This window comes from Micropterus salmoides, unplaced genomic scaffold (assembly GCF_014851395.1).
Source record: "Micropterus salmoides isolate LMB-PRFRI ecotype aquatic unplaced genomic scaffold, ASM1485139v1 Ms_hic_scaffold_11, whole genome shotgun sequence".
Taxonomy (NCBI): domain Eukaryota; kingdom Metazoa; phylum Chordata; class Actinopteri; order Centrarchiformes; family Centrarchidae; genus Micropterus; species Micropterus salmoides.
Genome location: NW_024040152.1, coordinates 28,638,160 through 28,652,576, shown reverse-complemented (window position 1 = coordinate 28,652,576; position 14,417 = coordinate 28,638,160). Strand labels below are relative to the sequence as shown.

Here is a 14,417-nt window from a genome sequence, read left to right as displayed (position 1 = left end):
GTGAATCCAAGCACTTTACTTCTGACATGGTATTACCCTGACACAGATATATTATCGCACTTTAGATACTATTATAATCATGGTGATACGGGTTGATGTTGATAACAATGTGGTAATTTTGTGCCAAAAACAATATTAGGCTTCATCATTTGTTGTCTGGCAAGGCTCAATAAGCATTTGCAAGGGTTAGAAGCAGGGGTTTTACTTAGCATGGTGAATGTCCGGTGAAGGGCAGGAAGGGTTTGAGATTGTAGCAAAACATGCAATCTTCCGAAAAGATGGCGGCTATTCTGAGAATGCTGTCAAATTTATGTCCACTAGTCAAACATTTTTTTGTAGAAATTTTAGGTGACAAATCAGCCTTACAGTTGGTAGGTCATGCCTAATTTCAGACCTACAACTCCCAGATTTAATAAAGAAAGAAGCTGGCAAAACCCTACTTGATTTTCATTTAATAAAATGTATATTTATATTAATTTCTCAAATAAAATCCTGTGAAATCCCAAAACATAACACAAGAAAAACCCTACAAGTATTGCCTGTGTATTCACAGCCTGGTACTGTATTAATATTGCTATGTGCCATAAAGATCTATTGTTGTTCAAAAACTATTAAAAGCATATCTATGAGCCACACCGTCTATTCAACATACACGAACCTGCTGCTGTAAATACTCACTGACCAGCAGAATAAATCTGGGTGGGCAATGTCAGAGAGCAGAGCTTGCCTCTCCCTCATTACCACCAGTGAGGTACCACTGAACAAGGCACTTAATGGGGTTAAAATACTAAATGAAAACTCATTATTGCACAAAATAAGTGTCTGAAAATAGTCCCCAACAAATACACTATTTACTGTTAAGAAACATGTTTCTGTTTTAGTTTTAGATGGACTAAAGCAATGTTGATTTGGTCTTGGGATTTGTTGACGGCTTTCTGTGGATGCCTTGTAGATTAATCGTGTGGTGAAAACTGAGCTAGTGAAATTTTGATTGGCTGAATAAAGGCTAAATAAAAAGCTCATCTACAGTCAATTTACAAGGCCTGGATTTATCAGCACGGGATTCTGCCAAGGATACTGTGGCCCCTGCTTCTCTACGTGTTTCCAATCTCCACCATCTCAGACCTGGAAAAGAGAGTCAGTCGCTATTTGAGGAGATGGTTGGGTCTTCCGAGGAGTTTGAGCAGCATTGCTCTTTATTGAAATACCTGCAAACTGACTCTTGCCCTGAAATCTATCGAGGATGAATTTATAGTTTTGCGCGCAAGGGAGGTGATGCAATTCCGGGAATCATTGGACCCCAAAGTCTCTGGAGCAGGGGTAGAGGTCAAGAGAGGCAGGAAGTGGAGAGCAGAGGCAGCGATGGAAGAAGCAGAGTCAAGATTACGCCATGGAGTTCTTGTGGGAGCAGTCACCAGAGGAAGGGCTGGGTTAGGAACCATTGCACCACTGCGTTATGACAAAGCTTGGGGAAAGGAGCGGAAGCAATTAGTCCAGAATGAAGTGAGAGCCGCCGTTGAGGAGGAGAGGTCCAGCAGAGCAGTGGGGATGAGACAACAAGGTGCCTGGACAAGATGGGAAAAGGTTACGGAGAGGAAGATCTCATGGGCTGACCTCTGGCAGGCACAACCACACCGCATCAAGTTCTAGGTCCATGCTGTCTATGATGTCCTTCCCAGTCCGTCCAACCTGCACTGCTTGGGCTTGGTCGATACTCCAGCTTGTTCCCTGTGCCAGAGAAGGGGGACCCTCGAGCACATCTTGAGTTGCTGCCCTAAGGCTCTGCGGGAAGGCCGATACCGCTGGCGTCATGATCAGGTGCTCAAGACCATCTCTGAGAGCATCTATAGTGCCATTGCCAGCTGCCGGAGGTCAAAATCAAAGAAGCACACCATCAGCTTCATCAGAGGCGGAGAGAAGCCAACAACAACAACAACAACAACATCTAAATCAACATCAGGACTTTTCAACACTGCACAGGACTGCCAATTGACAGTAGACTTAGGCAAGCAACTCAAGTTTCCACCGCATGTCACCAAAACAAACTTTAGACCTGACATCATCCTGGTGTCGGAGACAGCAAAGAACATAGTCATGCTGGAGCTCACTGTGAGCGGATGGAGGAGGCCTTTGAGTGAAAGAAGGAACGATACGAGGGACTAGTCAGCAATTGCCAAAGGAAAGGCTGGAAGGCAAGGTGCTTACCAGTGGAGGTTGGGTGCAGAGGCTTTGCAGGAAAGTCTCTCTGTATGGCTGTTACGGCACTTGGGATCTCAGGGGAGAAGAGAAGAAGAGCCATCTCTAACAGCATAGAGGCTGCAGAGCAAGCCTCCAGGTGGCTCTGGATCAAGAGAGGGGATCCGTGGGAGATTGCTACTAGGACACAAGCTGTGGCTTGATCAACTTCAGCTGGTAAGTAAGACCCATGGCCGATATACAGAGGAAAATAAAGCATCTGGTCTTTACTCTCCCAAATATCTAGGGAGATTAAGAATGCCTATGTCTTACTTTCCAGCTTCTGACAGACAGCTGTAGTAGTTGATGACCCTTGACCCTTAGCCAGGAATCCATTAATGCAGTGCTACCAATGATCATCCATCTCCATCAGCAAGATGGATTGGGTCATGTCACTTACTTCGAGAGCTCCTTGAACGGTCAAACTCTTTTAAAAAGGGCCTATTACAAGTTTATTTAGACTCCATGCCAGTGCACCACAGAGGGCATGGTGACACTGGAAATGATTGAAGTAAACCTAATTACTTTCATGCAATACTTTTTTCTGCTACAAAACATTATCATTTATCACAACCGAGTACTTTCGGCTGTCAAACAAAGTACACTACTGACATCTATGGTGAAACAGAAGCAACTTTGTGTGATGAAGACAGACCAACTTTCTCTGCTAAACACTGTGTCCGCTCATGAGCTTAGAAACCATTAAAACTAAGCATGTCCACTAATGTTCTGAGGATGTGAATGTGTTCCTTTTTTCAGCTCTCCTTCCTACCTCTGCCCCAACTCAAGATCAGCGAATCAGCAGTGTTTTGACACTTAATGGCACTTGACCTTTGGCCTTTGGTATAGAGCCTGGTGTTGGTGTGTTTAGTCTCCATGAGGCAGATTAGCGGGTAAAGTCAGGCAAAACAAGGAGAGGCTGCTGCTTCCACACAGAAAGTCTTTATACCTGAGAGCCAATGATTAGAGACCTAATGCTGCTATGGTGGTCTGACTAAGACTACGCATGGACACACACGCACAGTGGCATTGGTAATCCCTTAAAGGCATTCTAGAGGATGCTGGTGAGTAAAATACCCTGTGCATTGGTTTTAGATAGAACAATACTTTACCAGATACACCCAAAGATTAGAGGCATGACCTGATCCCCAAAGATCATTTAAAACAAGACTAAGAGTCTACAGCCATGTTAGCACTTCTGTGAGGGTGTACTTAGTCACAGTGGTTTGCTAAATGCTAATAGGCTGGTACGATGTTTACCATGTTAAACATCTTAGTTTAACATGTCAGTATGCCAACATTCGCTAATTAGCACTGAACACAAAGTACAGCTGAGGCTGATGTGAATGCCACTAGACAAACTATTGGACAAATTGAAATTTTTACCTGGTTTACTAATGTTATTACAATTCATGCTGTCTGTACCAAATGTCATGGCAATCGATCCATCAATATACTCAAACTCACAAAATGGAAACCAAAAGTCACACAATTTTGTGCCAGTCCATCTAGTAGGTGCTTAGAGATTTCACTAGATAAGTGAAATCTTTGAACTGCTGGAGCTAGATGAAAAGTCAGGAGATCACCAAAGTCATTAAGATTCATCATCTGGGCACTACTGATATCTGTACCAAACTTCATAGTATTCCATCCATTAGTTGTCGTGGCATTTTTATAAATAGGGACCACGGATGTCTGTAAATTCCAATAGTTGTTGAGATATTTCGGTTTGAACCAAAGAGGTGGACAAACTGACTGAAACTGCCATCCCTAGAGCCATGTCACTAGCAAGGCTAAAAACAGAAACAATATACAGATGCAATTAATGGAGACTCATATTTATTATGGTCTCAACTAGTTCCATTTTCACAGACATGGTTAGCAGAGAGAAATAGGATGGCTGAAAACCTAAATCCGTCAGAGACGGTCAGCTATGTCCCCGGTGTATTCTCCTAACTGATCCCATGATGCACATTTCTTAGAGGCCTAACTCCCAACCCTGGGGGCTCTGGCAGCACGTTCTGGCCCAGTGTGCCGTGAGACTGAGGGAGTGTATAAAATGACTCCTCCAGCCAGCTCTGTGCGAGAGGAAGGGAAGCATGCTAGGAATAGTTTCCACATTGTTCTTGCAGGGATGGGGAAACAGGGAGCTGTTGGGTAACAAAGTTATGTGCGTGGGATAATTTGGGTTTCCAAGTATTTTATATGTACCCAAGGTAAGCATTTATGATAGAACTGCTTGGACAAAATTCGGAAAACTGGGGTTTCACAGCTAATCAAAAACATTCAAGGTGGTAAAATAAATGAAACTATCATTGAATAAAGTGTTTGGAAAAGTCTAGCACTGCTGAAGAGTAGATGCAGATAGGGGACAATACTCGGACTGTACTTGCATTGTGCTAAAACATGCCCATTGTTACAATTGTGCTTATTTGCTAAAATGCCAGCTAATGGCCATCACATCAAGTGAAACGTATGCAGTTAACAAACAATAGCTAATCACTGTTGGTTGCCATGTGGATTATTCACTTATATGTATCCTATCAGATCCTTAAAGGAGTCAGTGGTTAGAGCTAACAGCAATAGGTGAGCTCAAGAGCCTGTGAAGGACAGGTGACTATGGTGGTCTTTCCTCTATCACTCATATTAGAGTGAAATCACACCCAAGACTTGTAACCACCTGATTAAGGGTAAATGCGGGAAGGCAGGGCCAAGAAAAACAGGAAGTGGCCCTGAATGCAGCACTAAGGATAAGAGCATGATCAATTCAATATATTAGTAACTGCTTAGGGAGTGTTGCTGTCAGATAATTGACTTGGACCTGATGAACCTATTTGAATGAAAACAGATAGGCTACTAGCAGAAAGGCGAGATCGAGAGTGAGATTGAGAGTGAGAGAGAGAGAATGTTTACAGTAGACGAGGAAAGGAAACCAATGAACGTCTGTCTGCTAGGAGCAGAGCCAGATCCACTCAAGGTGAACCCTGAGCTGATTTCAACAGCTTACAGCGGTTTGCCTCGAGCTGGGCTGTCCAACCAAACTCCAGCTGAAAGCGCTACCGCAACCTCCAAATTTTATAACATCAAACACCAATTCCAACATAACATACACATGCTTTAAGAGTCTGTGAGCTTTTGGTTTCAATGCAATACATCAATTAATTGAATAATTTGCTGCAGCTTTAGCAGATATGCTTGAAGCCCTGCAGGGTTTTAATGCTTTTCTGAGCAAATTTAAATGGAGCCTCAGGTGAATGTAATGTCACACTGTTCATTTTATGGCCAATTCCGCCACCTGATTGATGAGTTGTGCTCTCTAGCAAAGCTTTAATTACTGTAGTGGACGAGTCGAATTGAACGCATTTACAGACATTGGAAGCACAGATGTTTGGGTAACAGGTTGATCACGATCAGCAATCTACCCACTCCAACAGTTTAAAGTAGTCCATGCCTCAAAACTCTACTTTTTGACAGATGTGAGAGGGAAAAAAGGTTTTTGTACCACCTCAACAGTCATAAAGTAAAAGTTCTGTGCAGTAATTATATGCAGAGTGTAGCCAGCCCAGCTAGCAAGAAATCAGTGGCACATCGTAGGCAGATGCTGGGCTTTAACGGTTCCTGTTCAGCCCGTCAGCATGCCACTCAGAATGCAGACATGAGGATTTAATAGAGGTAAATTAAAGCAAAATGATTTAAATTTGGCTTGTGTTGATAACAGCACAGCCCAGTAAAGCCATCCATTAAAACTGGATACAATTTGTTTGGAGACCTTTACTTCAATGGCATTTCAATTCGTATCATGTTACAAGTTCTCGCATTCCCATTTCCAGGCAAAAGAAGTTAAAAACTAATTTATTCTGTGCATCCCAGTAGTCAGGTGTCCATCCAAACACAGTGCACATTTTAACTGAATTTCTAGAAAATTGCGAATGAATGAGCATTTCAATCCAATACTAAATGTAGGGAGTTAGGTGCATTGAGATAAACAGTTGGTGGCAATTTCTCCAGTTGGGTGCCACTACACCACCGCAATGAAATGGCAGAATGAAAAGGCCAAACCTCAAACACTGGAAAACATTGTAGAAAACATGGAATTTGGAAATATGACATGTGTATGTTTACAGTCTCCTTATCGCTCTGCTCAGATCAGAGTTTTTTGTCTGCAGCTGTTTTTCGCCTCTTCAGTGAACGTTTAAGTCACATGCTTCAGGGTTTATGCGCCGAATCTGTTTCCATTGCACTTTGTTGCATTTTGCTTTTATGTATACACCAACTTCTCACCTCAGCATAGCATGAAAACTTTTTTAAAGATTTTTTTGTCCCACATTTTCGCCGTTTTTCCACTTCCAGTGTTGTTGCGTGGGTTTAAAAGTGAGATGCCACTATATTAATGGCAGCTTACTCCTGCCCTAAACTCACATTCATCTATATATTCTCAGCAGACAAATATTTATGTGATTGGTGCAAACCTGTGACCAGGCAGTTCTTTCCAGAGTGCTCTATGTAAGAAAAGGCAGCCTGCAGCAGTGGAATATTGATACCACACAGCCAGCAGTAGAAGAAAATGCTGCCAGATACCAAGTGCCACAACAAAAACAACACAGCCAATACCATAAAACACTTAATAATTGAGTAGGGGAAGATTGCTGGGTGGGAACAGAGAAAGAATACAGTATTATTTTACACACTTCCTTTTGGCCTACTGCCTGTTCACAGCAGTGAGAAATAAGCTAAAGAAAATTTTAATGCAAAGCAGGTTTATTTTTTAAACTGCAACTTGGAAATTTACTTTTTTTTTCTAATATAATTCAAGATAGTTCAGTGTTGTGAGTGTCTCACCTCGGTCTTCTAAAGATCAGGCCATACTGCTGACAGGCAAGGCCCACAGTGGGGGTGTAAATGATGGGCATAAATCTTTCGATGTCTGACGTTAGCACCCGATAGAATAGCTTCTCATTGCGGTCCTGGAGCCCCATCAGAAACACGTATCTGGGAGTGACAGGGTGGAGCAGGGAGGAAAACACAGAATGTTAATCTTTAACATCTTTAGGACTCATACCTGCTGAACTGAGGAGGGGGTTATTAAAGGCAGATGTTCAATCCCGTATGTTTGTGAGTGAGATGCACCAGGCAAGGTTGGAGGACCTGCAAGGAAAGACCTGGGTGAGAATATGTCAGACAAAAAAAAGAGAAGCTAAGGTTAAGAGTTTTAGTAGTTTTAGGGCATGTCCATATGAATGCTATATTACATGGATACGAAAACTGTAAAACTCAGTGAAAGCAAAAGCAGTGAGGTTACAAAATAACGAGAAAGGAGGAAAGAGAAGAAAAGAACTCGGTTCGCTGATACAATAATTACTCGCAAAGATTTGTTTTATTATGTTCCAAATGATTGGAAAAATACACAGAATAAAAATCAGCCAGCCTACACAAGCTCTTTGTTCTGAGTGTAGATTGACCGGGAACTGAAGGTTTGCATATGACCCAAATTAAGCAGAGCTCGCCAGAAAGGGCTCTATTCCTAATCAGAGAAGTTTCCATAGAGCCAAGAGCACAAGGTGGCTCTTGTTGAGGGGAAAAAAGCATGCACGGCCCTCTCTGCTATAGGTTAGGCTACAGCAGCTGCACAATACATGGGAGTGACAGTTGCTCTTGAAAAGAACTATTTTCATATTGGTGAACCAAATTAGCCTGTGTCACATGCAATTGATCACATGTAGACTGAAGTATATACTGTATGTTGCTGTTTCTAACTGTTAAAGCATAAAATATCTCTTTGGGTTTTTTTATATATGAAAGTTAATTTTCTTACTTTTGAATGAGTTTCTCCAAAAAATTTTTTACCTAAGGTCCACTTACTAGCTTTTTCCAGAGCTTTCAACCACATGTCAAACTCCTCGGCTAATACAGTTTGAGTTGTGAAAATTTAGCAATTTTTATTTTTATTTTATGTTCTGTTCAACAACTCAACTTAACAGCTGAGTCTCATTTGAAATACTACATTATAAAGGTTTAACACATTTTTTAGCACTCAAAGGCCAGTGACACAAGAGAATCATTCCCACTTCATGGTTGCTTGTCTGACTGCAGCAACGTGATGTCAGCCTGATGTCAGTCACAACTAGCATGACTTTTGATGACTTCACTCCTCACGGTCAATCAGCTCCTCTCAAACAAATCCCCACATCAAATCCTAACATATTACTGCAGCGCGCTGTTGTTTGATTATGCTGGCAAACATTAAGGAAGGTTTCTTGCTCCATTCTTAACCTTAAAAGGATGTGAGCGCTACCCACACCCAGGAAAGAGGAATATTTACAGTACACACTGCTTTATAAAGCAGGATCCATGCTGACGTACTAAGTGCAGTGTTTCCTTTAAAGTCAGCCTACTGAGGCAGCCAGAACATAATCTATCTCTATCTTAATCTGTCTTAGCATGAGCGACCAACTGGCTCATATTAAGCTCGTTACTGCTCTCTAACAACCTCATTGGATGTGAGGTTTCCCTTTAGCTGTACTATTTTATATACTGCAGTATTGCAGTTGGCAAAGCCATTGAACATCCATTTCCTCTGTTGACGACACAATCACAGCAGGTACTTGTGTCACTCCATCATAACCAAATGTGCTTGCAGTGCGGTTTTCTTTGCCATAATGTGTCACAATAATTCCAAAAATATGACAAATTCCACCCAAAAAAAAAAAAAAAAAATGCGGGAGTCTAGATATCTGATTAAAATAGAACGGTAAGTAGTGAGAGTTTAGAGTTACGGTCATAAATATTAAATAAAAGACAGCATACCAAAGTTGGGGAACAGACTGTAAGAAAACATTTGAGCAATGGCAGACAAATAGCAATCCTAATCCACAGGACCAAAGCTGGAACGCACTCAAGGCCAGACAGACTGACAGTGACATTGACAGGGGGCATGGGAATGGCAATGATAAGCTCATAAGTACTGTTTTTAGATGTTGACCCTGTGATGTTGCTATGGTGGAAAAAGAGGTTGCTTTTAAGAAGCTGTCTCGTTCCTGTTGACCCAAAATCATGTCTCACAAGCAACTCACTCATCTTTGACATTAGGAGGGACAGCTGATGGAATGGTTGACTGAGAAATGGTGACTGGAATAAGAGGCAATATCACAGACAGACAATATTCTGCACTCGCTGTATAATTCAAAACAGTAAAAACAGCCTATGACTGCCTGACCTTGTTGATCAAAGAGCCCAGACTGAAACGTTAGCATGAGGCAGATTCATTACATAACGCTAACAGCTTACAGCGTCTAATGAAGCATGCAAAGTTGAACTGATGTTTTCATTTGGTCACTGTGGAGGTTATGAAAACACTCCTAAAGGAGAACAGGGAGGAGACGGAGAAAGGGGCAGAAAAGAAGAAGAGTGTGGAGATTTGTTCCGTAAAATATATGGTGTTAGGAGACGGATGTAGATCTCCGAGGGCTGATCGCTAATCTGCCTTCTCGTATTTTGAAGGCTTCCAGATGTAGGATCTCTGTGTGCAACAGGCAGGGGAATCTGTCAAAATTCAACTCTACTGATCTGAGGCTGATGGAAAAAGATGAAGAAAAGATACTACGCCATGGAGTTAGTAGAGGTTTCGGTCTGTGTTTGTATTTCAGCCTTACCTGTCCAAGTCGTCCCTCTTCATGTCGTAGTTCTTGAGCACCCGGAGATACTGGACGTCCTGGCTGATGAAGCAGGGAGGCAGCAGTCCATGGGTCCCAGCTGGAGACGCTCCTCCAGGGAGAAAGCCATGCCCTGAAACACAGTCAAACCAACTCCATTATTCTGCACCATTCTAACATATACAGCAACAACCAAGAGTGGGTAAAGACCAAGATCAATTATATGAGTTTTAGTATCTATCTCCATGCATGACTAAACTTTGTAGTTTGACTATAGAAAGGGCGATTAATGGAATGTTTCGACTTTTTAGAAAATGTGTGTTTTAGATAGGCGAGACAATCCGTACCACTGTTAGATCTGTCCGCTTAATATGAAGTTACTAAATTTCAAGAAAAATGCAAAAAAACAAAAGAGGTTTTGGCACACATGGGCATTAGTGTTTCCCTTCCTGGCCCCTTCTATTTGGTCTTGCTCCGCCCATAGACTTAACATTGCAATGATGTCAGGTACATAAAAAAAACGCAGTTCTAGCCTCTGGAAATAATTTTACAAATATAACAAATGAAATCATAAAGATTCATAATTCACCTTATTTGCAGTTCGAGGTGTCCTGGCAACAGTTTTACAGACTTCTCGCAGGGGGTTTTAGTTGAGGTACTGCCACAGGAACAAATTGGTGGTGCCATATCCAACAATAATAATTATTAATAATATTATTTATTATAATAATAATAAGTGAGCTTAAGAAGTGCTGGCAGGAAGATTTTTTTCACCATCAGACAGAGATAGGCTAGCGGTTTCCCCCTTTTTCCAGTCTTTATGCTAAGCTAAGCTAACCATCATCTATGTAATAGACAGAGTGGTATCAATAACCTCAGCTAACTCTCAGCAACAAAGCGAATAAGCCTATTTCCAATAAAAAAGCATGAAGATTTTATCTGCTGATATGAACTAGTTGCAAATCTGTATCTGGGTTTATAACAGCCGATAAATGACAATTCAAAGAAGAAATGGAGAGACGGAAGATGGATTCTTCAGTCATGTTATGAGTGTTGCCATTGCATAGTTTGTCCACCAGAGGGGTGAAAAGTATATTGGCCAATCTATCAGAATATCAGGTTTTAAAATCCTCAAATACCAGTCCAGAATTGTAGACCTTTAGACCTGGACTATTCATGGTAGATGTCTGTGTACTTTGCACCAAGAAATAGATTGTTTCAACCATATGGTAAACAATATTTAATTTCCTGCTTGTAAAGAAATCCTTATCTGGAAGCCCAGCTCTGCAGTGTTCTGAAAACTCTGTTTCAACTTTGAACAATTGGATATATGGGAAAATATTTACCAATCCTTTCTTTTCAAACATTCCTGAGCGATGAAAGAAGCAGCATGTCAAATGTGTCTGTTCAGACAGAGTGTTTGCTCTCAGAGGGGCTCCCTCTCAGCCAGTCTGTCTTCAGAGAGGCCACTGCTAGCTCACATTCTAGTATGATGTCCACTTTCACCGATGGACATACCTTAACATGCCTCAACACACACACACACACACACACACACAAGTCCCAGACTAATAACCTTATTCACTTGACCTTTACTTTGGCTTTCATCTTACTCATCCCTGACCTCTGAACGGGAATATTGAAAAACATGCACATGTTTAGTTTCAAGGTTGTAACCCTGAAGAGTCTGAGCTCTGACCTGTGAGGTTACAGAGGAGACAATGATCTGCTTCTCTCAATATACCCCAGAACAAGCATTGAGTCCATATTGATAATGGGAACAGCATTCGCTACTAGTCTATGCAAGCAAGGCATGAAATGGTAGGCATTTTCATTTTCTCTCATTCATAAAAGGCCAGCGACCCGGTGAATCCTCAGCCTCAAAATGCCAGCTACTGTTGCTGACTGGTGAGACCAAAGCAAGGCTACGCTGCAAACGTCTCTGATTCAGATCACATCCACTGATGCTTGGCCCGGCTACCACAAGTTCCAGCCTTTCCAAGCCACCAGCACTTTCTGTGTATCTGGTTGTGTTAAAACAGTTCTGAGGTTGTAAAAAATTTGCTTGATCACACGAGACGCAGTGCTAGAGGGAAGTAGAAAAGCATACGACACAGGGTAAGGCATTTGGAATAAAATTTGGTGGTCTTGACGCCAGAGGAACCATCGGTGATGACCACAGACCACAATCTTAACAGTCCTACATATTGTTAAATAAAAAAGCAGACTGCTTTCAAACTGTTGATTTCATCTCAATGATTCTTAAAAGGTAATTAAGCTGAAAATGAAGGAATGAGGGAGGGTAACAAGCAAACAAGCTTCCAAGAACATCTAAAGAAATGGGTTTTGTGGACCATTAGCAAAGACTAGACTATCCCTTGACTCTAGAAGCTCTCAGGAATTACTGTATGTCATTACATAAGAACATGTAAACATAGATTCATACAAACAATGTTAGTTGTTTAGTTGACAGTACTAAATCATCTGAGCATTACTGAAAAAAAAAGGGCATTGGTTATTTTAGAAGCTAAAATACGCGTCCCCATCCGTCCGCCGTTCGCAGAGGCTCGATGCAGTCTGTACTTAACAGACCTCAAAAAGACAGAAGCAGCTCTGAATTACAACCTTCCCCAATTATCAAAAAAGATTTTCTATTTTTCAGAGAGCCAGCTGTTCACTTCAGACACTGTGTGTTTGGAACAGCAGCTGGCCCATGATGCACCACTGCTCCGCTTGGTCTGCTGTCTGCCACAGCTAGCCACGAGGGATATATGGGAGAAAAGAGTCTTAAAATACATGAGGCAAACTGAGCTTAATATGAGGCTGTAAAATGAGATTCATTCCTCACACACACTCACACTGCTCTTTCATTAGCCGAGATACACTTACTGGATTCGTACATTCTCTTCTTGTACTCTTTCTGGGAGAGAATTGGCTGTTCCTGATACAACTCACACTGAAAGGCTGAAAAAAGTGCCAAAAAAAAAAAAAAAAAGACACACATATGCACCCACACAAACAGGCATGCACTAGTCTATCATTAGTAAACACAGACTTTCTCTTCTGTTGAGAGAGTTGAAGAAAAAGTAATAATACGACAGTGTAGAAATAGTTCATAACAAGTCCAGCATTCAGTATTATCTGAAGCAAAATGTATCTAAAGTATAAAAAGTGAAAGTATTCCTTGTGAGCTGCTGTTAAGTTTTATACTATTATATGACTGTGGCTATGTTAATGCTGATGCATTTTACTGTTTGAGCTGTAATCTAATTGATATTTTGTATTAAATCTGTGAAAATGCTCATCTTTTATTCATCATATGTCCTGTATATAAAATAGATGCAATGCAAAGTAACTATAGCTGTGGAATAAATGCAGTGGAGTAAAAGTACAGTTGTTCACTCGGACATCTAAGCATAAAGTAGAATCAAATGGAAACAATAGTACAATTAACTCAAAATAATACTTAAATAAAGTACTTTTGTTACTACTTTGTTACTACTCACGAAAGATTAAACTTCTTAACAAATGTGTGCACAGACACACACCCACACACACTCTCATTCTCACACATCCCATTTCTACTTATTTCCTACCACAATGACAATTTAAAATTAATTTTCAAGAGAAACTTTTACAAACTGCAATGTCCTGAAATTTACGTGTTTCTCTCTTTGTCTCAAAGGTGAGTTTTTTTAATGTTCAGAGGTTTTATTTTTTCTTGTATGGACAGTTTTGAGGGATTGTATTCAATTTGTATTGCATTTGTGTGTATTGTGCAAAAATCCAGTAGGTGCTGTGTCAGACAGTTGTGTCGGAAATGTGTCTGTATCTATCAATCAATCAATTTACTTTATGGCAGGTGGTCTAAAGAAGAAAAAGACAGAAGGGAAAAAAAACAAAAACACATAAGACAGAAATTTAAAATGATTGTTTTCTGTATAGATATCACTGCCAACGTGAATGAAAAGTGCCATGAAAGCGTTCTATGCCTCATTAAGAGTAATTACCCACACTGCTCTATGGCCCTCAAAGGCTGCCAGTGTCCCATGTGAAACAGATACCATCCAGGAGTTGGGCCCAAAATGACCAATTAACATCCCGCCTCAAAGGAGCAAGCAGCTTGGCCATCCAGAGGGGGAAAGTCCAGCCTGTAGTGCGAATTTATGATTGAAGATACGGCTGGTTGGGTCAGGGCCAGGCAACGGTGATGGAGGGAGAAAAGAGCAGGGGTGGGGATTTCATGGCAAGAAAGATTAGCAGTGCACGGTTCGCAGACTTTGGCTGGGAAAGCGTGGGAACCGTTGATGGCAGTTTTGACATCTCTTTGACTTTTGACATGAATATTGGTGTTGCAACTCCCTTGTCCTCAACATTTAAATAGAGATGCTAATCTCTTCAATCCCAAGGTCCTGTCGGACAGTCAACGTGTCCGTCAGTCTGCGTTCTGAGGCATCAAGGAAGGTCATTGTCTCAACATAGGCCAGGGAAAATACACTGCAAGAATGGTGACCCAAGTTGGGTAAGCTTTCC

At 41.3% G+C, this 14,417-nt stretch overlaps 1 protein-coding gene across 1 annotated transcript in view; it reads right to left on the bottom strand.

Annotated features, from left to right (window-relative positions):
* Nucleotides 1-14,417, bottom strand: part of me1 (malic enzyme 1, NADP(+)-dependent, cytosolic) — a 100,353-nt gene that overhangs the window by 49,057 nt on the left and 36,879 nt on the right. The window contains 3 exon segments of the mRNA XM_038712129.1: nt 7,075-7,224; nt 9,885-9,978; nt 9,981-10,017. Of these exon segments, the coding sequence (XP_038568057.1) occupies nt 7,075-7,224; nt 9,885-9,978; nt 9,981-10,017 (281 nt within the window).